Source organism: Dipodomys spectabilis, unplaced genomic scaffold (genome assembly GCF_019054845.1).
Source record: "Dipodomys spectabilis isolate Male_0828 unplaced genomic scaffold, ASM1905484v1 ptg000069l, whole genome shotgun sequence".
Classification (NCBI taxonomy): domain Eukaryota; kingdom Metazoa; phylum Chordata; class Mammalia; order Rodentia; family Heteromyidae; genus Dipodomys; species Dipodomys spectabilis.
Window position 1 is genome coordinate 20,289,837 of NW_024870746.1, and position 27,890 is coordinate 20,317,726.

Sequence of the window (27,890 nt, forward strand, 5' to 3'; positions counted from 1 at the left end):
GTGGAACTAAGACTTCAGCTTAATAATAATAATAATAATGCATGAATGTAAATAGGGGACTGTGGTAGATCCACAGGAGTAACCAGGGGAAAAGTGACACAGGAATGAAGAAAATAAGTATTGTATATTATATAAAGTATTAAAAAACAAAGTATTATATCTTATTATCATCATTCTAGAAAATTAAAGTTATATATAATACTATATATTGCATGTATCCACCAAGAACTATTTGAAAAAGAAGGGGGTAAACTTGTTCAAAATATATTGCTTGCATCTATAAGATTATCTCAATGAAATCTCCTCATAATGCTAATGTGCATTTATTTAAAAATAAAATACTGTTTGAACGTATTGCTTCACATACGATTTATCCTGGCTACTGAGTTTTTGTCATCCCTTTAAAGGCTATTGACTCGTTTATCCCCACCCCCTCCGCTTTTCCATTATGTGGTCAGTTCTGATAGGTTCCCAGCCCCCATTTCAGATCTATTGCAGAGCACTGAGACTGGTATGTGGGACTCACAACAAGAACCCAGGTGATCTCAGTCATCAGACATACAGATACATGTGGAGAATACTGATTAAGGGCTCCTGCCTTAACCATCAACCCATATGACTCAAGTCTCAACTAGGTACCTTGCCAAACATCGACTTTCCAGCTTGTAAAATGGAGAGTCTAAACTTCTAGTATTCTCTAACAGTTTTATTTTTCCAGATGCATTGAGCAAAGTGCAGAACGCTTGGTGGGAATGAAAGAACAAAGAAGTTTCAGTAGTCTTGAAAGAAGAGAAAAGATTCAGTAGACTTTCTAGTCCCTATTTATAAATTATCTTTACATGTTTGCCATGATGACCATAACACTCCCTTTACAGCATTAGCTCCTATAAAGAACAAATATTTGCAGTGTCTTATTTACAACAGCCTTGGGAAAGAGTGGATGTGATTTTTGTTGAAGGGACGAGGACAAGGGGCCAAATTCATTTTACTAATTGTCCCTGTTCATAAAGAATGACAAAATTTCGACTGACTTCAAACTAGCTTTTTTTTTTCTGTCACTCCCTCCCCTTTTAACTTTAAAACATGCCCTAGAAGGCTAAAGGATGAGTTCAAATGAAGTTATTCTAATTTCCCAGAAGGGCAGGAAGTCGGCCGGAGCGAAGCTTAGTCTTTGGCTTTGTCATCCACCTGTCCCAACACTGTCTGTTGTTTCTGCTCCTCTCTCTCAACAATGCCTGTAGGTCCTGTGGGTTCCTGGGAGCTGATGGAGCAGAAAGGAACTTTGATCTCTCCCCTGGCACTCTTTTTTTCCCCCAGGCACCAGAATGCCTTTGTAAGTCTGGTTGCCTGGAAAGAATCTCTTCTTCATCCTCCCTGCAGGGCTGGGCAGCTGCCTGTGGGAGAAAGCACAGTCAGCATTTTCCTTCCCTCCCCCTCCTTACTATCTCGCTTTCCTGGACGACTCTGGAATTTGCCCCAGTTTCTGGTGGAGATGGAAAGGGGAATTGCCAGGGACTCTGAGGTAGCTACTCACTACAGAGCCCCGCCTGGCTGGGACAGGCCTTCCTCCTGGAAGGGGCCTGTGACAGGCAATAACTGGGGAGAGAACCAGTATCTGTTTCCACACCTTCCCCTTATTCCATTCCCATCCTAGGACAGAGTGAGTAGTCACTGATAAGGGGGACCCCGAAGGTGAGGGTGGTTGAACTGGAATCCTGGGTTTCAACAATAACTAAGCACATCACGTGTCTCTCTCTGAGCCTCAGTGTCCATGTCTATAAGGTCAACTCAGTGACCTTCAAGACTACATGACCTCTAAGGTATTTTGGATTCTGCCTTTCTAGACTACAAAGCCTCCTTCCTTAGCTGCTACTGTCTAACAGCAACAAGGTGGCAACCAACAGGCATGAAACACGCGGCTGTGTCAGGCATGGTGCCAGACTAGCCACACACAGCTCATGGATGCCTCATAAAAGGCCATACACAAGTTCAAAGCTGAAGACTTCATGAGAGGAGCTCAAGTTCCAGTGAGTGCTGAGGCCGGGAGGAATGCACTCACTGTCACAGCCTTGACCTCCTGCTGCCCAGGCTGGCGGAGGTACTGAGTCTCACAGTCTTTCAGGCTCTCAAGGAATAGAAGGCTAGTCCTCAGAGCCTGGCATAGAGAAGGCAAGCTAGGAAGGATGCACGGTCTCAGAGCTGAGCCCTTCCCTCTGAGGGAGGCGAGAAAGACGGAAGACAGGAAGAGTGATGGAAAGGCCCACTGGCTCAGCAGTCTGATTCCTTGACTTCAGATTCTCTCTCCTTCTTCCCCTTTCTCTAACAGTACTCTCCTGGGCTCTGGAATAGGTGCCATGAATAAAACATTACCTCCAGGCCAAGGCTTCATTCACTGGCAGCACCGGCTGGCAGAACTCAACTCAGGGGAAACCAAATATTTACATGTGAAGTCACCTGGAGAATGAATCTTGGTTCTGAGCTGCTGAGTACAGTTCTGATATGACACACACACATGCTTCCCCTCCTTGGCGATCTGCTTGGGGAGACAAAACCTCAAATTAAATCTGTACATCTGGAGAAGTCTTGTTTGTCAGGAGCCTTATGGTAGGCGATACTTAGCAAGCACTCGGCCCAGACTTTGGCAGTTTGAGTACCTTCAATCCCCAGTCAGCCCTCCTCCTCCACTCCCAGAGAGTGCTTACTCCCTGGCCTTCCTGTGCTGGTAGAGGAAGGAGGCAGAGGCTCCAAGAGAAGGGGAGAGGTATTTATTGAGCCCCTCAATGGGGCCAAACACTGTCTGGGCAGTGTACTTTTATGTACTATTTCATTTCACTTTCCCAAGTCAATTAGCTGTCTGCATTTTTTTTTTTTTTTTTTTTTTTTTTTGGTGCCAGTACTGGGATTTGAATGCAGGGCCTGAGCATTCTCCTTTAGTTTTTTGCTCTAGGCTGGCACTTTACCACTCAAATCACAGGTCCACTTCTGGGGTGTGTGTGTGTGTGTGTGTGTGTGTGTGTGTGTGTGTGTGTGTGTGTGTGTGTGTGTGTGTGTGTGTGTGTGTGTGTGTGTGTGTGTGTGTGTGTGTGTGTGTGTGTGTGTGTGTGTGTGTGTGTGTGTGTATTTAATTGGAGATAAGTCTCACTGACTTTCCTGCTCCAGTTGGCTTCAAACCACAATTGTCAAATCTCATCCTCTGAGTAGGTTTATATGAATGAGCTACCAGTACCCAGCTAGCTGTCTGATAGCTAAAGTGGAAGTTTAGAGTGGTCAAGTCACTTTGAGATGAAGGAGCTGGCAGTTCAATCATTTGACTTCTTTTCACTGCCTTACTCTGTAGAGAGAGCAGAGGTACTGGGGATGGTTAGAATGAAGCTGTCAAGGGCAAGGTGAGATTTGATGTGGGGAAGCAGTGGACTTGCAAACTTCTGAGTGAGTTTCAAGATGCAGAAGCAAACGGTTTGGGCCAGGACCACAAGGCAAACTTTCTGCTGAACACATTTGGCTTTATGCCCCTCACCCCACTTCGTTCACAGACTGGGGGTGAGGAATTAATATTTTAGAAGCACTCCTGCTTTCTCTGAAGGTGTTCCATTGTGTTTCTTAATGCTTTTTATATAAGAGCTATGCAACATTTTCTTACAAAAAATGTAGTCTGGAGAAATATTGCTCCCCCTAGAAATGCTAGAGAATTAAATTATTTTTTTCCGAAGATGAGATCCACATGACCTGCAGTTCCCCCCATTTTTTTAAAATTTTATTTAATTGTAAAGATGCTGTATAGAGGGGCTACTGTTACATGAGTAAAGTAATGAGTACATTTCTTGCCGAACCTTGTTACTCCCTTCTTCATTTTTCCAAATGCTGCAAGTCATAGTAGAAGTCTCTCTGCTTTGTATGTTGATCAGGATATAACCTGGGCTGTGATGTTAAAATACCTAGTTTGAGATCACAGCTCTGCCATGTCCTTGCTGTGCAACTTTGAGAAAGTAAACTAGCTTCCCTGTGTCATCTGTAAAGTGGTACAATAATAACATATATCACAGTGTTCATATAAGCACTAAGCCAATGCATGGAACATTTCAAAATGCAAAACCTGTAGTCTTACCCTTCTTTATTTTTATATCTTATTGTTCTTTTAGCATGCACATAATGATTCTTTTTAGCACTATTAAATTTTACTTATTTTGCTTGTTATATTTGTCTCTTTCACTGGATGGTAAATTTCATGAGGACGGAGAATTTTGTCTATTTCTTTTTTTCTATTGCTACATTCTCAGAGCCTAAAACAATGTTTAGGACATAGGTATTAATTTTTATATATAAAATGAAGTACTTAGCAAAGCTGGGCATGCTATAAGTGCTCAGTAAGTATTACTTTATGTATCTCTTTAAAAATATCCTATAATCATGTTAGTTCTATAAGCAAGATATGTTTGGGGGCTGGAGGTAAGGCTAAGTGGTAAAGTATCTGCTGCCTAGCAAGCTCAAGGACCTAAGCTCAATCTCCAGTACACCTGGGGATTTAAAAGAATGGCACCTTTGTCTCTAATCAGAATGTATTCTTTAGTCTATTGTTAGCCAACAGTGCTATATAATACTAGACCTTATTCCTTCTAAATTACAATTTTGTACCTGTTAATCAGTTTACTGTTGATTTCAAGATAGCAGAGACTATTATGAAAAATAAGAGAGTATTATGAATGTTCTCAACACAATGTTCCCCCCAAATCCACAAAATAATGACACAGATTTGAGGAGCTGATTGCCCTGAGTTCATCATCATCCATTGTAGACATGCATTAAAATACTCTGCCTCCCCCACGGATGTACGATTACTGTGTATCAATTGAAATATGTAATTTGCTTATGGGTGGAATCTGAACTTGGTCACTTCTCAAGTGGCCTCACTGCCCACAGTTCCCCTCATGGCTTATCAACACAGATCCAGGAGTCCAGTTTCTAAGACTAGATTCCTGGACTCTCTTCTTTCCTTTTGCCATCACAGCTCTCTACCTCCATTCTGAGACTGCATTATTCTTCTGAAAATATGTGTTCACTCGTAGCATCTCCCTGCTCAAAAGCCTTCCAAAGTTTGTCTCTCTGTCTGGTGTGGTACAAGGTTTATCATGACCTAAAATTCTCTCAACACTTGGTGCCCTCTCTGAACGGATCTCCTAGGCCTTTCCCCTCACCTGCACTTAGGTTGCTCAGGCCTCCCGAGAACCTATGTGTTTATCATTCTGCTGAAATGTGACATAACTCCCTCTGATACATTATGGAGATGTCAGTTTAAATGTCACTTTCTGGCTCCCCGATATCTGGTCTACTCCCAGCCCTAGTTCTCAGCATCAGGAGTCCTAAGCATTGAGTTTAGCTGTTTTAGATACCACCTGTCTCTTCCACGCAGTGGAAATACCAGGGGGGCAGACACTTTGACTAGAAGAATGTGCTCCAGCCTCATGAGTGCCGCTTCTACTGCTTGAAGTGCTGAGGGAAGGAGGCTGGAGATTCCAGTGCTGACTGGCACACTTCTTTTTCCCTTGTTCCATCAGGTACTGCAGATCTGCCCCAAGGACATGCGAGCTGACATCTGTGTACACCTGAACCGCAAGGTGTTCAAGGAGCACCCAGCCTTCCGACTGGCCAGCGATGGCTGCCTGCGGGCCCTGGCCATGGAGTTCCAGACTGTGCACTGTGCCCCGGGGGACCTCATCTACCACGCCGGGGAGAGTGTTGACAGCCTCTGCTTTGTGGTGTCTGGCTCCCTAGAGGTGATCCAGGATGATGAAGTGGTGGCCATCCTAGGTAGGTGTTTCAAGCTAGATTACAGAAAGTGTTTAGCTACCCAACAGCTTGAGGCTGCTACCATTCAATTAAAGATTGTTCTACAGGGCAGGACCATTTGCTAACAGGCACTCAACTCTCCAACGAATACATGAGTGTCTGCTTTGTGGCATGACTCAAATGAATCAGGTTATTTCAGTGACAAAAAGTGTCCCAGGGAGCTCCTAGTTTAGTGGGGTAGATGAACAGAAAGTAGACATTTGCACTACAGTGAAAGTGGCATCTAACTCAGTCTTTATGTGGGAAAGGTTGCTGGAAGAAATGACACTTCCACAGAAACCTAAAAACTGAGGATGTGTTAGCACGAAGAAGAAAGGGATCAAGAAGAGTATTATAAGAAGAGAGGACTGCATGTGCCGAATTCTTGTAGAGACAGAAACAGGAGTCGTGTGGGGAACTGCAAATTAGTTGGTGTGGCTGGAGCATGTCGGCAAGAGCGTGATGGAGTTAAAGATCAAGTTGAGCCTTAGATCATGACAGACTCAGGAAGCCACAGGGACTACCTTAGGATCGCAGAAGCTGATGCACCATCCAGAGGACAAAGAGGTGTGGCAGGAAGAGCAGACACAGAGTGTACATGTTGGCACTTAAACTATGGAATATTAATGTCTTTGGGGAAATTCGCTTGACTTCCTGAGGTAGCTACCAGGACAACGCTTTACTGGGGAGGGAGGTGTCTCTCTGAAAACAACAGCTTGTATCTCCTCTTTGCTTTTTCCATCACCTGGCAGTGAAACTTGACTACCTGCCAGGGATGGGACAAAGAAAGGTGAAAGAGTGTGCTTTAGCATACCAGAAGGTCAAGGGCTCTAATCTCTACCTTGAGTACTCGGTGATGTTCTTGATAAAGAGAATCATTTATTGGCCATAGCTATCTGAAGGCTGGCCTGGCTCAAGGGAGAGTAAGTAGTGCCTAGTAAACAATCCTTTGTATTTGAGTTAATCTATTGCTATAGGGCATTTTCACCCATGGATAAAGCACTGGGTACCTTCCCCGGGAATCTAGTCAGAGGAACCAGGACCTCTGGCTATATCTATGCTGCCATAATTGCTGGTGAATGGTTTGGTCACCTAGGCTGAAGCCTGAAGGGATGATGGAGCTGAAGAAGGGAGAGAAAGGAAAAATACCACACCCCATCCCTCCCTCATTTCTCCTCAGGCTGGCCTTCTTTTGAGGAAAAACCACCAGGGCTTGACCCAGTATTGACAGACCCGTTTATCCACTGCTTCCCCAAATCTAGCGCTCCTTGGCACGCAGCCTTGCTGCAGTTAGCAATGTAGACAAGACCTCTGAACTCACTCCAAAGTGTTGGATTCGAAGTGTTTGTTGTTCTCAAGCTGTCCAGACTGGAAAAAAAAGCATCTCTTATGCTCCCCTTAGTGCCAGATTGGGTTTGAAAAGTAGGTCTGAGCTTGGTATCCTAAATAACCAGTCAAGAGGCCCTTCTTCTATAAAAAGGATGTGACAAATCCTTTAAGTCAACCTGTCCTTTAGGCCAAGTGGAGTAAGAGATTCCAGGCTATTTTCTCACTGGAAACATAAGTTTAGAATTTTGTTGTAAGTTTAGTTTCCCTCCCATTGAAGTAACTTTTGATCAATCAATCAAAATCAGTTACTGCTTCAACTATAAAATGGGTATTAGCAATAGCACTAGATTGTTACTGTCTTTTGGTGCTCTCTAGTTCTAACCAACACTTACTGAGCTGGCACTATTGTATAAATGGGGATACAAGAGTGGCAATGCTACTCCTTGAAGAACAGCTTGGCGTGGAAGGGATTGACATTGTAATCCTAGCTACTCAGGAGGCTGAGATCTGAGGATCGTGGTTCAAAGCCAGTCCGGGCAGGAAAGTCCTTGAGACTCATCTCCAACAAACCACTAGAAAACTGGAAGTAGTGCTGTGGCTCAAGTTGTAGAGTACTTGCCTTGAGCTGAAGAGCTCAAGGACAGCGCCCAGGCCCAGAGTTCAAGCCCCACGTTCAACCAAAAAAAAGGATAATCATTGTTCTGCATGAAAAACATTACCACAGAGAGAACATAAATGCTTAGAGGGGTTTGTTGGATGAGCATTTACTGGACAGCTACAGTGTATCCAGTTTTCCAATGAGGAAGGAAATTGTAGAAGGATCTTTACTTGTTTTAAGCAGGAGGCTTTGTGGGGGAGAAAGGCCAAGGGTCATCTGTTTTATTCTTTTGCTCTTTGGTCTCTTATTATCAATGTGCTCATTTACATTCTGCTGCATTACATTGCTTCTTCTCTCCAGTTCTAATATTCCACCCCCATTCTGTTTAATTTTAGCATAGACTCCAAAAGATGAGGGAAATGGACAATACTAGTAACTGAGTGGGTTTTTCACATGTGTCAAAAATGGAGTTCTTTCTAAAGAAAGACTTCTAGACTTGTAAATATAACTCGCCACATAAAATTTTGATTCTATGATATGAATATAAATAGAGAGGAGCTAGCAAAATGGAGGGGAGAGCAAAAGGAGAGGGCAAAGGAGGTAAATTTGATACAAGTATTTCATATGCATGTATGATGGAGTATCACAATAAAACCCCTTGGTATAATTAAGATATGCTAATTTGAAATATTTATTAAAATTTCTAATACACACATATATGCCCACAGTGGTCTATGCAATTCAATATTGCTCTTACTACAAGGAAATACAATGTGGTACTTTCTATTAGATTCTATTTTCTTTCATTAAAAAGAAATTGACCATCATGACCCACTAAATTGAGTTCTTGACATTGACCAAAGCCTGCAATTTAAAAAAACAGGATTCTTCAAACACATTCAGTATCCCTCTTGAATTGAAAGTCATACTAGAAATCTCTTACTGTCCTCTTCTCCTCTGTTCTCTGCCTTATTTTATTTTATTTTGTTGTAAAAGTGGCATACAGAGGGGTTATAGTTACATAAGTAATGTAATGAGTACAGTTATTGTTGAACATCATTTTTTTCTCCCACTTTCCCTCTGCCTTAATTTTGACAGTACTCCTTTTGGAATTCTCTTAGACATCACTTAATGGCTTATCAAAGTTACAGTCCTGTTTTTTTTTTTTTTTTTTTTTTTTTGGCATGCATCCTTAATTCATTAGATTTTTCAAGGTAATTTTTTTCTAATTGTTTGTGGATATTAGAATAAAAGGCATAGACACCATTTTCCTCCTGCCAAATACGTTTTTCACATGTGGGTGCTCTGTTTCCTGGGTGCTCTGTTACTTGGAAAACATGGATGAGTCACAAGCTAACATCAAGGCTGTGCTTACGTAAGTGAAGTATCTCCCTGGGTCTCTGTCTTGTAAATTCAGTATTTATATGATTGCCTTTCACTGAGATTTAGTGTCACTGTTGTAACTTTTATGAATTTTTTTCATTTTAATTCTTAGTTTGTATTTTAATCATGGGTCATCCTGTTACTTTTCTTGTTGTTTTGTTTTGTTTTCATTCTGTTGGGCAAGACAGAATGCACTCTTTTGGTCAGCCTGCATCAAGTAGTAGAAAGAGGTCTAGACCTGGAGTTAGAGATTTCACTGTAATCTTGTACAAATTACCACTAGCTGGTTAGGAGTCTCCAAAGGTCTCCTACAGTCTGCTAAGCCCATCATGCTACCTTGATTGCATTACTCACCTCTCTTTTCTAATATTAGAGTGAAGGGCATGCCATGAAGCACATAGCCCATTTCATGGTGGGCACCAGAGGCTAAATTAAAAGACAGGCAGAGGCTGAGATGTAAAATGTCCTGTGATCCAAGTTAAGGGTTTAAATTTTATCTTAGGAGAATGAAGGAACCAGGGAAAGTCTGAGACAGGGAAGTAGCATGAAGATTTAACTTCCACAAATGAAGAAGCCTGAAGATGAGTCAGGAGAAGGGATGAAGTTCTGAGTATAGTATGGAAGGGAGGTGGGGAAGGAGAACCAAGGTCCAAAGAATCAGATGTAGGGTGTAGGAGAGGCAGGACTGGCAAGTCAACAGGGCTGGGAGGGGAGGAAGGAAAAGTTGGGGAGGAAAGAAAATGGAAGAGGAGAAGAAGGGATCAAGGCTTATCTGGATGGCTCTATACATAATCAAGAGAAACTGGGTAGTGGGAAATCAGACGTGATAATTAGGGTATGAGACAGATTGGACTGGGATCGACAAAGATGAATGAGTTACACCAAGAGACAGAAAGGCTGTGACTTATGATAGAAAGGTTAAGGGCAAGGTTCAGGCAGTAAAAATGGAGACCAGAGAAGTAAGATAAAAGCCAGTCAGCTAAATTTGAATTTCATATACTGTAACTATTGAAGAGTTAGTAGCACAAATTTCCTTCCAAATATTACCCAAGATATGATGTCAGGGAAATCATTCATTTACTGAAATTCAATCAATTGGATAGTCCAGATTTTTATTGGCTAAATCTGCCAAATGTTAGGAGAGCCAGGAGGATGAACAATGATGAAGGAGAGCCCCTCAAAAGTTACAGGGTGTCGAGAGCAAATCCTAGGAGGTGAGAGAGTGATAGCTGAATGAGGGGGAAACAGAGATATTAGTGGTGAAAGGTTGAGTCAGGAGGAGAAGCAGCCCAAGAGAAAGTGATAAATTTCCACTGGATGTAAATCCATCTTCCAGTTGCATCCAACTGGGGGCTTTAGTGTTCCTCAGAAATACGGTTTGTCAGACATGGTAGTTCACACTATAATACTAGCTACTTAGGAGCCTGAGACTTAGAATCACACAGTTCAAAGCTACGTGGACAGGAATATTTGTGAGACTCTTTTGTTTTGACTGGTCCTGGGGCTTGAAATCTGGGCCTGGATGCTATCCCTGAGATTCTTTTGCTCAAGGCAAGCATTCTACCACTTGGCCTGAAGACTTGGAGCTTGCTTGAGTAGTTTATTGGAGATAAAAGTCTCATGGAGTTTTCCTGCCCAGGTTGGCTTTGAACCTGGATCCTCAGATCTCAGCTTCCCAAGTAGCTAGGATTACAAGCATGAGCCACTCACACCCTGCTTTGTGAGACTCATCTCCAGTAAACCACCAGAAAGCTGAAGTGGATCTATGGCTTAAGTGGTAGAGCACTAGACTTGAGCAAAAATGGTAAGGAACAGCACCCAGGCTCTGAGTTCAAGCTCCAGTATCAGCACAAAAGGAAGAAAAGGAAGGAAAAAAAGAAGAAAGGAAGGAAGGAAGGAAGGAAGGAAGGAAGGAAGGAAGGAAGGAAGGAAGGAAGGAAGGAAGGAAGGAAGGAAGGAAGGAAGAAAACCAAGAAAAGAATCTAGGATTTGGGACAGATACTTAGGAATCAGAGACAGAATACAAAGTAAGAAAGAAAGGAAGGAAGGAAAGAACAGAGAGAAAGAGAGGGAGAGACACAGATAGAACATGTATTTGTTCTAAATAACCAAGTATTTCAAAACATTTCAGAAATGAGATTGTAGTCATTCAAAATGCGCATAAGGAATTTTAAATGATGTTAGGAGTTCTTATGATGGATAGAGTGAGTGAATACAAATTTAATGCAATATGATTCCAGCTATATGAGGAAATACATTCAAAGATGAAAGCCCAGAAGCATGCTTGCCATCATGTTCTGTTGAATTGTTTTGTTTTGAGTCTATAGGAGATTTTAATTTCCTTTCTTATGTTTGTCTGGCTTTCAAGCTATCTTTAAAAGAGCATGTGATAACTTTCAAAATGAGAATTTCCTTTTTTTAAATTTTCAGGTAGATCTTGAGAAAGCACTATTTCATTTTCACAGATTCTTTTGGTTATTGGGATACAATTTAAAAGACCGGTATTTTGTTTTCCAGAAAGATGTCTTGACAGCGTTTCTTTGCTGTTTACTCATTTAACCAGAAAAATATATCATCTATTTTTGTATTTATCATCCACCCTTCCTCAGTTCTTGGCCAAGACAGCAGATAGTTTATTTAGCAGAAGTTCAGAACTACCACATCAGTCTTGTGTAAACCCTCAATCTTTTCAAGGTAGAGAAGCTAAGTCCTTCATAGGAATCCTTCCCAAGATTCCTGTGAGGGGGAGTGGGGAGAAATGAGGACCCCCACCTCTACATTGTCCTTGTTGCCTGCTGAGCATTGCCCTCAATGGGCTGATGAAGCTGAATCTGCCAGGTAAGTGTTACTGCTGCTCACCACATAGTATTGCCTATTCACGCTCAGCTTGTAGGGATGGGAGTATGCTTAAGTGTTTCTCTACATCCTCCAACCAAGCATTAATATTCATATAGCTGTTCCATTAACCAAAGCAATTACATTAACTCTACACTCCTGCAAGGAGCTCTAATAGGAATAATCTAGATCTTCAAAACCACAAAACACTTCTCTTAGGTAATGCCTGCATTATCTGATTGAGAAGGAGTAGAAAGAGAAGCCAGGCTATCTTTCTTAATTTTGTTTTTGCTTAAACTATTTTTAAAAAAATTGGTTTATGGTCCTCGAGCAAAAATGAATGTGATAGCTATTATAATAGATCTTGCTAAAGGAATTTTTCCCATTATTTTAGTATCTATACAAAAGGACTAGCTCTATCATAAATTACATTTAATCAGGCAGTTGTTGTGATAATGAGATAAAGAAGTTTTATAAGCACTTAGAATGTATCAAATATTTTAAATGTGCAAAAATTAGAATATATGTATATCCATTGCTATACATGTATATAGATATATGTTAACTTGTGTTAAGGGAAGTACAAGAAGAAAGATAGAAAATGTACCAAAATGCTAAGGAAAGTTTTCTGCAAGGTGACCTTAGCAGTAATGTGTATCTTCTATTTTTCAGTACATTTGAGTGTTTTCTATAACACATTTTTATATTCTTTATAAATAATGAGAAGAACAATGCATTTATTTTCAAGTCCCGTCTGTTGGAGCCAGGGAAGTGTTCCACCTGTTTTCAGTAGGAGATTTGTGATCTGTGTGCTCGGTGGAGGCACATTCTGCTAATTTCATTTATCTAGCTGCAGGTGTAGAGAGCAGCAGGCCGCTTGGCAGGAGGCCAGGTCACGGGGTGTCACAGAAGTCAGGGGAGAGGGACTGAACAAAGGACATTGGCAAATCCGACAGAATAATATCTCACTACACAGAACATGTTGTGGACTGTAAAAGACACGGCTATTTTTAGCATACTACAAAATCATACATACCATTAAGCTATGCTATACCATGGATGGTAAGACACTTTGATGAAGAGGTGAAAACAATGTTAAATGGCATCAACAAATACTAGAATCAAATTAAGGGCTAGAAGTGTCTGCACAGATTGATCAAGGAAGGAGTCCCAGTTCACTAGGAGATGGTATTAGGGAAGATGAGGATGAGAAGCAAGATGTGTGGGTGTGGGGTGCACAGGGTGCTCAATAAATTCCACAGATCTCCCCAAAGTTATGAACCAAGAGACAGACCGTAAGACAAGTACCAGTCACAACACCTGCTTTCCTAGATGGACTTCCTGTCATTACACAGTGTGTTGTGTATTTGCATCCAAGAACTCAATCCCAGTCATGGTGCTGACTAGTGCAAGGCCACCCCTGTGTACATCTGACCCCTGACTCTCAGGTCATGGAGGAATAGGGAGAGCGTGACTTCCTGTAGACAGTAAGCTCCTGAGGCAGGAGGCAGGGGCTGGCCCACATGTACACAGATTCTCCTTCCAAACTCATCAAGCTGATGAGGGGAAGAGAGAGGTTAATAGTGTGTTGCAGAGTCAAGCTGCCTTCCCAAGGAAGGAAATAGCAGGAACAGGGACAAATTATTTCAAATGATCCTTCTTAGCAGTCAGAATGCAGTCAGTATAAATAAGACCACCAGGAAGTGTTGCTGAGAGAAGGAACATTGCCCAAGCCAGCCCTTTTCACTCCCAACCATGTAGTCACCTCCCCTGCTCTGTAGGAAAAAATCATGTCTTTCACATCTCTAAATTCTCATGCCTTGGACATAAGGCTACATCTACTTTCATCTTCGCTATGAAAATCTCCAGAGTCCTACCTCTCCCATATCTTAGCAACATCCCAGCACTACATGGTTTTTTTTTTTTTGCTTTATTCTTTACTGTTACATGTTGTGTGTTTATATTTGTAAGTCCCATGAACATAGAGACAATTCATATGATCTCATTTAGCCCCCTGAGCTGCTGTAACACTGCCTGGTCCACAGTAACTGTTAAGCGGAATTTGAATTATATGTGGAGGTGATGAGACACCACCCCACCTTTGGGAATGTCAATCTCAGAGCTGCCTGAGAGACACAGAATCAGGTGCAATTAACTGGTGGCCAGGCCCATAACTTTACAGATGCTCTGTAGTGTCGATCAGGTTTGTGCTTAACCTATGACAGGCCTTCATCTCTAACGTAGTGATGGCTTGAAGAAGAACACGATTGTGCCAACTTCCCAATTGAAGAAATGTTTTAGGAACATCTCTGAGATCACCTACAAAACTTAAAATAAAACAAACTTCCTGTAGAAGTAGATTCCCTTCCGGAAAGTAGGAGAAATTCTGGCCAGTCCCAGGAGCCTAGGCTTCCAGGGTAAATTCATTGTTGGCATAGAAATCCAATAAAACATATTAGCTAAGCACTCAACACCCCAGCACAGTCAGCCAAGCCCTGGCACTCAGAGCTGAGGCTTTATTCCTTCCAGTCAACAGACTTTCACGACTCAGACGGGAAGGCAAGTGGATGAGATTGCACTGTGTCTGTCTGTCTGTCTGTGATGTATGTTCTCACATCTGTAAGCTGTAGCCCATGTAACAGAGGCCAGTGACTGTCAGCCTCAGGATTTTATTTGTGCGGTAAAGATGAGAAGAAGGGCTTTGTGGCTTTATAGAGATAAGAGAAGGCAGCATTTACAAGATGTCAAAACGTCATGTACTTACTCTCTCTCAGGCGAGCCAAGAGAAATAGCCTTACATAGTGATTAAGTATTCCAAAATAAACTCAGAAAATTGGACTTCAACACGTCTGGAGAGAGGCAAGTAGCGGGTACTTGCAGCCTGGTGAGCAGGGAGTCCTTGGCAGTACTGCTCTCTGGTCACCTTCAGAGCTGGGTGGGGGGAAGCAGGTAGATAGATGGCTTCCAAGGTGTTGAGCTCAGGAGCTTCTACTCTGAATGAGCTCCCAGTTTCCATCAGCACCTTACCTCTCCGTCCTGCAGACAGACGCTGAGCTTCACCTCGCAGAAAGTAAGAAGACACACATGTGTGCACCTCCCACCCCAAGTTCAAAGCATGGGGCCACCCTGCTGGGCCAGGGGGTCCTGAATCAGCTAGGATACAGGGTTCAGCTGCCTCAAGAAAACCCCCAAATAATAGATGAGGCTGATGCTTGTTCTATCATGTGTCAGTCACCAGTCCTAGTGCCAAAGGACTTTTGTGGCAGTGCCAGCCTCCTCCTGAACGATTGCTTCAACTGCAGCAGGGTATTGCCTTTAGCCTTCTGGTCTTAGAGACCTTACACCCTTTTTTCTGCCAGTGGGAAAGGACAGGGCATGACTCTCTTTGAGGATATGCCCTAGAATTGCACCTATCCCTTCCACATACCTACCCAGAACTCAAACTTGGATGGATGGCCCCATCTAGCTGTGATTTGGTCTCTCTTCTGGTCATCTTCATGTTCAGATAAAAGTCATGTTTCCATTGCCATGGAGAGGAGCGAATTGATTTAGGAGAACAGCTGGAAGCCTAGACCGTGGCTACTTCAGGTCAAACCTCCATCTTCAAGTCATTCTTCTATCCTTCGCCTAGTGGGGTATTTGCCCTGGGCAGGTCTCTGTGACTGCTTCCTGTAGGGAAGAGGCTCAGAGGGAGCACTGCATGGCCTCTCCCTGCGCAGAGGCCACCCAGCAGTGTAGAGAAAGCTTGCGGGCCTACAGGCTGTCACTTTTCTACCTATAAACAGGGGCTGATGACCCCTGTGGTGTTTGCTTCTCTGGGCTGTTAGAGGATTTTTCTTTTGTAAACTCAGTGAGCACCTAGTATATTCCAAGAACAGTATTATGTACTTGTAAACCTTAGAACAGCTCTTTAGTGGGTTTTTGATACCTGCATTTTAAAGCTGAGTAAATTGAAGCTGGGAGAGGTTTACTAAGACACCACAATCTGGTTGGTTGTACATGCAACAATCACCAAGGTCTACCCTGTGCCAACCACGGGGCTGCATGATTATAAGCACAATGGGAAAGCTTAGAGGAGGCATAGAGCCAAAATGGCACCTGTAGTGGGAGCTGGTCTGGCCAAGGGCTGGAGAGGAGGCTTGGGTGTGTTTTAAAGCATGAGCAGAAGTTATTCAGGGAAGGAGCAGGATGGTGCATATGTAAGGGAGAGGTCACAGAGTCCCCAGCAGCGCTAACCTGAGCTTACAGCCAGCCCATTTGCCCCTGAACCTTGCATGGAATGATCCATTTTTAGAAAAGTGGGGGTGGGGAGGGGGGAAACATTGGGAAGCTGGAGGTCTGAGCCCATTCCCTCTCTGCCTTTCTGTTCTTCTGAGAACAGAAGAAAAGGTCTGATTGAACACATCTTGATGGATACCCCTCCTCTACTTTCCCCTTTTATAGCCCCTAATGTATTTGTATAGTGATGTCTGTCTCCACCTCTCACAGTATGTCCCACTGTGGGGCCTTGGCCCCTCAAATAGTGCCTGCCAAATGGTGTGTGCATAATTAGATTCTTTCTAATTTGCCTGGGTCTAGAACTAGAGACTTTATCAGCAGATAGGGATTTTCCCTTAATAATGCAGTCCATAGAGGAGTATGCAATAATAGATAATTTGGGGAAATAGAAATTTCATCCCTGGTCTCGTCCACCTGGCCTGCCACACTTACTCAGGGGGGGAACCTGTCTTTGAATGCACAGCACCCTCTCAGCAGTAGGGTTCAGAGGAGAATTCTCTCCTGCCACCTGTAAACACTCAGGAAGGCTGTTTGATGTTCCCAAGTCCCAGTTCCAACACCCCTTGAATTCAAGCTTGTAACCCAATGTGCCCCACTTGCACCCAGGCCCTTCAGCCTCTGTACTTGGCTATGCCAGACTTTGACCTTTTCTAAATCAAACTGACTACAGGGGCTGGAGTGCTTCCTGTGCTGCACCTCTTGGAAAGAAGCCCCCTGCTTCTTCCTTTGCACCTGAGCCCTGGTTCTTGCCTCCTACCTGTGCTTTATGGGCTTACATCAATTCTCCTTTCCCCTGCATTGGTGCCTCTGAGGAACTGTTTATGTCCACTACAGAAGTGAAGGTTCAGTGAGGACAGCAGTGTATAAGTGGGAGAGGGAGTGGAAAATGATTAATTATCACAAGAATGTTTGCCTGGAGCTTTAACTACACTGCTTTCCTTACTCCCCATCCCTCCTTTTCTCCTCCAGCTTCACTTAGAATGTTGGTGTTCTGGAGACATTAGGTTTTAACATTCTACACCCAGCACTCAGTGTAATTTATAAATCAATAAGCTGATTGCTCTGAGGAGTTGATTGCCAAGTGCATAGGGTACCTTTTGTTCTGGAGGGAGTGGTTGGTTCACAAGAGGGGGTTGTGGGTGTTGGTTTTGTCCTGGCTTCTGCCATGCTGTTCTGACCTGGAAAGTCTTTATTCCCAGAGATGTATGTAACTTGGAATAGCCTGCCAAGTGCTCTGCATCCTTCTTTTTTGACAGTTTTCCCAGGTTACATGTGTCATCAAAACATTTCTCTCTTGCCACAATAATCTCGGGCTTGTTTTGAATGTGACAGGTCCTCTGGCACCTCATTCTTAAATCTCACTAACATCATTTATACCAAAGATGCTGCCTTGACAGGAAGTGAAATGGTATGATTTTCAATTTAGATTGAAAATCAAATCCAAGTTATGACAACACTGAGACTCCAAAACTCTACAGAATTAATTGTGATTATCTTACCGTGAAATACTTTTTGTAGTCAGAACTGCTTTCCATTTATTGTTCCTGTCAAAGATCTTTGATTGGAAAACCTTTTACTATGAGAGGCTGTCATTTCTGAAACATTTATTTATTTCATGGCCTGTTCAAACCACAGTGTGATTGTCCCTTTTATTCTGTAGATAGTCCCTTGGAAAGTTCTTTATAAACTGGATTTTCGTGGCTAAATTAGTCTCTTAGATGTTCCTGAAGAGCTATTATTTGATTTTATGAGGTCTTCTATTGTTAGAAAAGCTCCCAATTTTATTTAAGTAAAAATGAGGTGATCTTAAGAATCAGACAAATTACCAATAAGCTTCTACTCTTAATGTTCTGGCTTAATGATACCACATTCCATCCCAATACCCAACGGCAGGTTTTGTAGATTGTACATCTATTACTAATATTCAAAGTGCATAGCCAAGAAAATCTACCCTCACGAGAGCCATTCTTTACTCTCTCTCGTCTTGTCCTTCCAGGGGTGAATGTGGGAGGTCAGGTCTAGGAGGATGTGTGATGATGTGTTGGAATAGGTAGTTCCTCATGAGCTTTTACCTTAGCACAGCATGACTCTGTGTATTCTGGTTATTTGTTGCTATGTCTCTTACTGTTCTGTGAGTCAGTCAATCACTGGCTAGGCCTGGTGGCCTGGCAGGTGTCTGTCATCACAGCTATGGAGGAAGCACAATGGCTGGGTGCAGTGGTATGCACCCAGGTGGTAGCAGGCAGCCGATGGCCAAGGCTGTGGTCATCAGAACTCTTGACGGGACTGGATCAGCAAAATGGCTGATGAACATGACTGGTAGTTGCGTGTAAATATCAGCTGAGGGCTCAGCTTGACATGTGACCTCTTGTGTGGTGTATACATCTCACTTGTTGATTGGGTCCCAAGGATGAGTGTTCCAAAAGAACCAGGCAAGACCCTTGAGGCTTCTTCAGACCTTGCCTAGAAATCTCAGGACATGATTTCTTCCAGATTCTATCTGTCTAGAGACTTAGGTCAGCCCTGATTCAAGGTGAAGTGAATCAGGCTTCAGCTTTTAATGTGACTAGAAATAATGGTGGCACCCATTGTTAACCATTGCCAAACTGTTTCAGAAAAAGAAGATTCTCTGTAGGAGCAAGTTTACATAAATTCAAGAGGTAATGTAGGAGGGCTATAGAATATTTAACATGTAGAAGTGAATTAGCCAGAATGATTGATTGGAACTCAGGGCAGGGGAGCACTAATTGGATGTGCCTCCTTTGGTGGCAGGCAGTTAGTATCCCATAGAAAGAAACTTCCCCTTTCACTGACCCCAGCCCTAACTTAGCCCACCCATATTACAGATGTTTGGGGAAAAAAATACTTGGTAAATTAATCTAAATAGTGTCATCTAAACACATACTTATCTCAAAGCTACCCCAAGTAAATTTCTACTCACATGAAGTCAATAAAGGCATGTTCATATTAGAATAAAAGATAAATGGAAAAGCAGTAGGTGATGTATCTAGTCTGTTTGATTTTTGTTTTCTTTTTTCAGCACTGGGGACTGAACTCGGGAGCTTTGCACTTGCAAGGCAGGTATGCTACTATTTGAGCCAGTCCTCTAGCCCATTTTTGATCATTTTTGGAGATAGGGTCTCCCTTTATGCCCAGGCCTGTGGCCTGAATTGCAATCCCCCTACTTGTACTTCCCTGTGCTGCTGGGGATGACAGGTGCACACCTGCACCCAGCTATTGTTCTCTGATGACAGACATGGGCCCAGTCGTTGATTAAGATGGAGTCTCATAAACTTCTTCATGCCTGGGCTGGCCTCAGATCTCAATCTCCCTTAGCTGGGATTATAGGCTAGAGCCACCATGCCTTGATTCTATTTGCTTTTTTTGTTCATATTTTGGAAGTACTCAAGAGGAGGTTGTGTTCATGGAGTTTCTCATATACTTAAGAGTGGACACTTTTTGCTGCTTGAGAAAAAGTCAAGTCTGACCATGTGCTTAGAAAGATGATTGCCTTCTTAACCTTAATCAGGAAAACAGCTCTCCTCCTAAGCTTTAGGGGCCAACAGGTACCTGGATCCCAGCTGTGTGCAGGCTTTGGTTGATCTGGAAGCAGGAGCCGACAGCTCCCTGAAATACACTTTTTTTTCCACCCATTACAGCATTTTTTTTACTTCCTCCTATATATTCCTCTCTGGCTTCCTGGAAATTCAAATTTGTGTTTATCTGTGCTGAAAATTTAGAAGCAAGTAAACATTTTAAACTACTTATAACCAGAGTCTGTGCCAGGAATAAAGTAAGCTTTGGATTAGACATTACATTAAAATATGGGTCTCTGGGAAGGGCAGAAAGAATATTCATAGATGTGAAAAGCAGATGTTTAGAGGCGATTGGTAGAAGTTTGGCCCAGAATTCGGCTATGTGGAGTCAGGGCTTGGTTGTAAATTACCTACTTCTTATTACATCCTCACCTTTGGCCAGAAGAAACAAGAGTGCTCTTTGGGGTCCCTTTGATAAGCACACTAATTCTATGCATGAGGACTCCATGTTATACTTAATTACCTCCCTAAAGCACTACCTCCCGATATGATTATGTTGGTGATTAAAATTTCAATCTGAATTTTTGAGAACGTAAGCATTCAGTCTATAGGACTGCCCTATTGGCTATTAAATCTATTTATGAAATGCTAGAGATCGAAAATCCAAGATGTCATTATAAAGGGCCCATATTTTTATGCTACTAGAAGAGCCTTTGGTCAAGAGCATAATTTGGAACTCAGTATGGAAGAGAGGAAGGATGTATAATACAAATATAAACCTTCGGCTGTGAACATGTTTGGGAGGGGCTGAACCCATACCTGACTTCTACATAGATCATCCAGATTAGAGACAACCCCTCCTGTTTTTCAGCGACTTGATGAAGAGTTTGTATCCTCCTCACCAGTGGCCTAACCCACCTCTCAGCTAGTACATGAATGCAAACTCACAGCTACTTTCTTCACTTCCTACAAATATCCATAGAGCTTCTGCGATGTGGTAGGTTCTATGATAGTGGAGAAATCAAACATGAGAGACACACAACAAATCAGCAAACAAACAACTATTTTAATTATGGTTTATGGTCAGTGCTGGGGAGGACAGACATGAACTAAAGCATAATAGGAGGGGGAGGGAATTCTTTTCAATCGTGTAATCAAAATAACCCTTGGAGGAGGTAACTGATTACAAATGGAATGGAACATGTACTGTGTGATGTATGTTTTCAAGATCCTTAAGTTGCATGTCATTAAGGTCCAAATTCAAATTCTTTTTCACCCTGTCTGAGCCCATGTTAGAGAATGCCAAATGGATAGCAGTTCTGAGGAGCAGAGGGAAGTGAGGCAGGTGGCCAGACCCCTCCTGGCTGACTCTTTCCTCAATGACAACTTTCTCTCCTTAGGGAAAGGAGACGTGTTTGGAGATGTGTTCTGGAAGGAATCCACCCTTGCCCAGTCCTGTGCTAATGTTAGGGCCTTGACCTACTGTGACCTGCATGTGATCAAGCGCGATGCCCTACAGAAAGTTCTGGAATTCTACACGGCCTTCTCCCACTCCTTCTCCCGGAACCTGATTCTTACCTACAACCTGAGGAAGAGGGTGAGCTGACAGTTTCAGTTCTTTTCTGCCTTTTCCTTTCCTACATGCATTTTGGATAATTACTAGGTCCAGGAAGGTCTCTTCTCTATTTATTTAAATGATGCGGTTGGCTCTAAGCAGTTTGTGCTTGTTGCTTGCTCTGGTAAGCATTTGCTTCAATGTGGGGAAGAGAAGAAATATTGTTAGATTCAAAGATGGATGGATTGGGTGCGAAGGGGATTTGTCTATATATGCATGGGCTTTTATTCCAGTATTATCTAGACCTAGAATTTTGAAAAGATGAGTAACACATAAAATTGCTTGTCAGTAAAATGGCTGTGTGGAGCCACTTGTTAACTGTAAAGTGAATTCTCTCTAGTGACAGGGCCCTGCTTCATGGTGCAAGGCCCCAGCCAGCCAGCTGTTAAGGACAGTTTCTTAAAAAATATGAAATGCTTTAGCTGGGTTGAGAAAACAAAAACCCAACATCCATGGAACGTGGTTGCTTGGAAACTGTTTTGCACATAATTGCCAATGTGTTAAAGAATGATCAGTAGTTTAAGAAGCAGAAATCTCGTTAAAGTTGTTTCCTTTGCCCTCAGATCGTCAGAATTTCTCCAGCTGTCTCTCTGAAGATTAAACGGTCACTTTCCTTCTTTGAATTTTTGTGGTTGATTTTCTTTCAGTAATAAACAGTAGTGTGGTAGGCAGCTCTAGGCTGAGAAGACTCATTTGGAAAGATGGTCAGACGACTGTTCCCCTAAAGAGCCTCCTCCTCCTCATCCCTTAACTCTTTCCTCAGCTCATGGTCCCTGCCTTGATTTACATTCTATCCACATTGATTCTCCATTGTCCTCTCTCGTGGCTTGGGAGGCTGATCAGGTCCTGTTGGTTCTACCTAAGCTCTCTACTGAATTCATACTTCGTTTCCTTCTTCAGAACGCTCAGAGTATTCTCAAATCACCAAGCCCCATCAACCAAGTCCTCTCCAGTCCCATAAAGAATGTGCAGTGAACTTTAAACTTACCTTCCTGCTTTTCATCTTACTCCAGAGCAGTTCTTTATTTATGGCCACTCAACCAACCCAACCCTCCTGAAAATTAATCTTATCCTGTGCAGGATCATGTCCATATACTTCAGCTGTCCACACGTGGTTCAACCTTCAAACCCTGTCCTTCACCACATCTCTCCATGCCATCTCTCCATGCCTGCCCTTGCCACCTGAGCTCCCTCCATGGGAATTTTACATAGATCTTCACGCGTATGACACCTGTCAGGATATCATTGTGTGACAATTTCCTGTTAGTTAACCCAATGACTCTGCTAAAATGTTACCATTCGTTTATCACACGTAATCCTGTGACAGCTGACTGGACTAGATATATAAAGCAGGAAGATACTCAGTACCCTATTCCCAGGGATTCAAAACCTAATACAGAATATCTGCTAGATGAGAGGGATAGTTGCAATGTATGATACTAATGCAGGGGTTGTGATTCACCCATAGCGTTGTGGGAAAATAAAGGAGCAGTAGGTAGAAGAGGAGTCAGAAAAGAAGTAGGAAGTATTGTCTAACTACAACAGGCAAGTGTTCGGGTTAGAGGAAGAGGTTCAGAAAAGTTCAAATAGAGGAATCCAACTTTTGTTCTCTAAGTATTTGGATACGGTTTAAAATACCTGCCATTGCCAGGCACTGGTGGCTTACACCTGTAATCCTAACTACTCAGGAAGTTGAGAGAGATCTGAGAATCACAGTTCAAAGCCATCCTGGGCAAGAAAGTTCTTGAGACTCATCTCCAATTAACTACTAAGAAAAAGCCATAAGTGGGAATAAGTGGAGCTGTGGATCAAGTGGTAGAGCATTAGCTTTGAGCAAAATAGCTCAGAATCAGAACAGTGTGCCCAGGCCCTGAATTCAAGCCTCAGGACTCACATACACAGAAATACACACACACACACACACACACACACACACACACACACACACACACACTGCCTACCATTGGCTTATTTAGGAAAAAATACTTGTACCACTTTTCAGTCCTTTGAATTACACTGTGCTGTGAGTCTCTGGTCAGAGACCTGAGTGCTTATCTTGGCACACTCAGTGCAGGCTCATAAACGTTTAAGGATGACTAGGAGAAAGGCATGGATCTCTGGGTCTCTGTTTGCATACCACAAAATGTGAGGCTGTGATTAGATGAGTTTTCTGGTTCTGTGGTTCTGCCCATTTGCATTCCAGGCGAGGATGAGTGGTGGTGGAGAGGCATGCTTTCAGAGTTCATCCTGGTTTGGCTAAGAACAAGGAATGCTTTGCTGGTGATACTTTTAGGCAAGTAGAGTTTCTTAAAGCCTATTTTTGGGGAGATTGACCCCTTTTTATGAAAGCAAGTTGATTATAATCAGCTTCTAGTGTAGCTGATAATATGGGTTGGAAAAAATATGCAGTTTGGGTTATTTGGAGGGTAATCATCTTCGAATAATTATGGATCAAGTGAATCTGTCTTTAAAAACAACAAATACGACCATAAAAACTACAGTGGATTCTTGTCAGGTTGTTTTTATATGTACAGAATGATTGACTCTGGAAAAAAGGAGAAATTAAAGCTGTAGGCCAATTTTGGCAAGTATAAGACATTCTTTTAGCCAGGTGTGCAAGTTCACACCTGTAATCCCAGTTGCTTTTTTAGTAGAGAGAGTAAGTTCACAGTTTGAGAAAAGCCCTGACAAAATTAGCAAGATATTATCTCAAAAGCAAAGGTTAGGTGCTGATGGCTCACTCATGTAATCCTAGCTACTCAGGAGGCTGACATCTGAGGATTGAGTTTCAAAGCCAGCCTGGGTAGGGAGTCTGTGAGACTCTTACTTCCAATTAACCACCAGAAAACCAGAAGTGGTGCTGTGGTTCAACGTGGTAGCACTAGCCCTGAGCAAAAGAGCCCAGGGACAATGTATAAGCCCTGAGTTCAAGCCCCATGACCAACAGCAAAAAACAAACAAACAAAAAAACAAAATGAAAATAAAAGGGCTGTAGGTGTGGCTCCAGTGGTAGAAACTGCCTAGCAAGCATGAGTCCCAAATTCAATCCCTGTACCTAAAATAAAATAGTCTTTTAAAAGGTCAGAGCTCTCCAAAGAATGAAATAGAGTGCTTTGAGTGGCCTGGGGTTTGTTGATCTGAGGGCGTGGAGGTTTCTCCTTGGTCTTCATACTCAGCAAGATTGTAGAAGAAGTTGAGCTAATTGACCTTCAAACTTCCTTCTCATCCCAAATGCCTTTGAGCCTGGTAGGGATCCAAAGGAATTGTAGTGAGCCTTCAGGTAACAAGGTAGCCATTCTTTTCTGGAGGGGAAAAAAAAGGAAGACTTGTCATTTTATTTTAGTATTGCATTACAGACTCCCATTGTGTCCTTCGGAGATTAATTCATAGTTACATGGGGTATAGGAATGAGAACATTACATGCATGAATTATTCTTGTAGCTATTTTTTTTCTGGCAAAGTAAAATGTATTCTTGTGGCTGTTTCGGGCTTGGCAAAATCAAGTGAGTTGTTTGCTAAGATTTCTGAGAACAGTGCTTTCAACATGTGTTGGGGCAGTTCATCTTATCGACCTCTAGTGTGCAGCACATTCTCTGAGCTGGACTGTGCCACTGTAAATAAGAGCTAAAACAAGTCCTTCCTACTGAGGGTCATTGAGATCTCACATATATTAAAACAAGCACAAGTAAAAAGTGATATAGACCTGGAGGAATCCTGCACTCAGTACATATTTGTCCCCTTTTCCTCCCTTCTGCCCATTCCCTACCTCTCTCTCCAGTCTTGAGGGACCTGAGCTCATGCTTTCCTGCCCCTGATGTGTGAACAGACTTACCTCTTCCGTCAATGTTTCACATGTGTTTTACTTTCCTTTCAACCTGAGAATGAAATCACTTCCCAGCTGCTGGAGAATTGGGTCCTTCTGATGATCATTAGGACAGTAGATGAAATGTACCACGATGAAATGATGTACTGCAGACAAGCAATTAGGTAATTGCCAGCAGTCAGTGCATGGGATAATTGGTATGGAGGTAATTGGTAGGGTGGTTCGCATTCTCTGAATATAAGGTTTTATTTTTAAAGCCAATGTTGTTGTGTATTTGAATGTGTTTGGCGGTGTTTGCTGATGTTAATTATTTGCAGGATGGATTTGTGTGTGTGTGTGTGTGTGTGTGTGTGTGTGTGTGTGTGTGTGTGTGTGTGTGTGTGTTACTGAGGATTGAATATAGGGACTTACACTTTTTAGACAAGCACACTCTACTTAAGCCACACCCCTTAGCCCTTTGCCTTCATTTATTTTATTGATTTATTTTTTAAATTTGTTATCATGTGTATGAGAAGTACTTTGTGCTGGTTGCCTTATTTATTTGTTTATTATTAATATTTTTATTGTGAAAATACCATACAGAGGAGTTACAATTACATGAGCAAGTAATGACTACATTTCTTATCAAGCATTGTTGCCTCCTCCTTAGTTTCCCCTTACCATTCCTGCCCTCCTAGTCCTCACCCCCACACCCCACAAAAATTGTTTAAATAGGGATACAGGTGGATTCATTGCAACATGAGATGTACAAGACATTATGTTGAAAAATGAGCCTTTGTTTATTTTTTTGGATAGTGTCTCATTCTTTCATCTGGATCAGCCATGGACCATGATCCTCCTACCTCTGCCTCTAGAGAGGCTTGAATTATAGACATGAACCTTCCTCTACCTGGCATTTCTGGGAAATGGAGCCTTTCTCACTTTTTGCCATTACCTGAACTGCTACTTTCCTATCTCTGTCTCTAAAGTAGCTAGGATTACTGGTATGACCCAACATGCCCAGCCTCTTAAATGGATTCCTCCCTCCCTCCTTCCTTCCTTCCTTCCTTCCTTCCTTCCTTCTTTCCTTCCTTCCTTCCTTCCTTCCTTCCTCAGAATATATTTTTTAAATCATGATTAAGGCTAAAAACTGGTGAGTTTGAGAGGGAACTGGGATTAGGGTTACTGCCTCCTAATACCTTTCTGAACCTGAGGTGCCATAATGAACATTGTTGAATACAATATATGTATTCCTAACGTTCACCATGGGGCATTTCATTCTGGAGCAGAGAATACCAAAACACCAGAGTTTTGGAGACAACTCTGAGAAGTTTTTTCACTTTCCCCCTCTGAAACAAATTCATGTAGAGGGTTGGTAAAATGTGAAGAAAGACCATAAAGATAGATGCTCAGAAATGTCACCCACTCACCCATTGAATCACCAGAGCATAAGTTTTAAAAAACGATCTCTGTACAGCCCATGCTTTCCTTGTCATCCCTCCACAGTGAAGGCCTCTTCGAAATTAAAATCATCTATTAGACTGTCAAGGCAACGAGATAATACAATCATGGTGTTGGAATTAGGGGATAGTGGAAGGGGACAGATGATGTGACATGCCCATAATTTTTATTTTTAGAACAGCAAAATGCAAATCACAATCCTCTTGTTCCTCAGGAGGGTCAGGATGTGATGTCACAGACCTGTATAGTCTTTAGAGGGTCCCCCAGGGGCTACCCGCAGGACCCTCACACACAGCCCAGCCCCAGTGTCATCCTGGCTGACGGAGATAATCAGCGTAACCTGCCGTTAACCGGGCTATCTTTAGCCATTTCTGAGGAAGCAGTAAAATTCTAGAATGAACGCTGGCTTTACAGCTAAATCCTAACATCTAGGCCCTGCTATGTGCTTGCCAAAGCTGTGGTGGCAGTGAGATTTGAACAAGTAAAATGAATCCTTTTTGTCACCCCAAAGGCTAGCCAAAAAAAAAGATTATGATAAAATGCCAGGTATGTTGCCCTGTACATAGTAGATACAGACTTGTTGCTTTCCCTCTATTTCTATTATGGGGAAACAAAACAGAAGAGATTAGGAGATAATATTTGATTGACAGAAAAATCTAATGGAGGCAGTCGAGTGTGGCAGTTTATAATGTGGACTCTAGTTGAGTACCAATGGATCACACTTATAATTCTAGTTATTCAGGAGGCTGGAGGTGGAAGGATCTCAGGTGGAGGCCAGCGAGGAGGTTAATCAATGGTAAATAAGACCTCGAGGATCATGGATCTGCCTTAAGTTCCAGGAGTAAGGACAATTGTTGATTGGCTTTCAGCTCTGTGTCTATAATTTACTTGTTCTAATTCTTTTAATACTGGTGTCATATCTCTGATCCTAGGAAAACCTTCCCAACTGATGATGAGCCCTTGTTGCCTGTAGAGACTGCCAGCCCAGTGCGGCTTGGAGGGTACAGTCTTCCTGACTATCTTTTGTATAACGCCATAAAAGCAACAGGCCCTTGGGTGCTACCTAAGTGTGTATGGCTGTTGCACAAGCATCCTAAGGCTTGATGACTCATGGCAGCCTAACCTTGGCTGTTTGCCCAGAGGTGGCCAAAGGGAATGAGGATGAGTTCCCATCATCCAACAATCTGGGTAATCCTCCCAACAAGTTTCTATTTGGCTCATGGATCAGCT

At 42.5% G+C, this 27,890-nt stretch overlaps 1 protein-coding gene across 2 annotated transcripts in view; it reads left to right on the forward strand.

Moving 5' to 3' along the window:
- Positions 1-27,890, forward strand: part of Kcnh1 (potassium voltage-gated channel subfamily H member 1) — a 313,617-nt gene that overhangs the window by 217,932 nt on the left and 67,795 nt on the right. For both annotated transcript variants that reach the window (XM_042682005.1, XM_042682007.1), the window contains exons 9-10: positions 5,553-5,805; positions 21,183-21,379. In XM_042682005.1, coding sequence (XP_042537939.1) covers positions 5,553-5,805; positions 21,183-21,379 — 450 coding nt within the window. The remainder of the gene's footprint in view (positions 1-5,552; positions 5,806-21,182; positions 21,380-27,890) is intronic.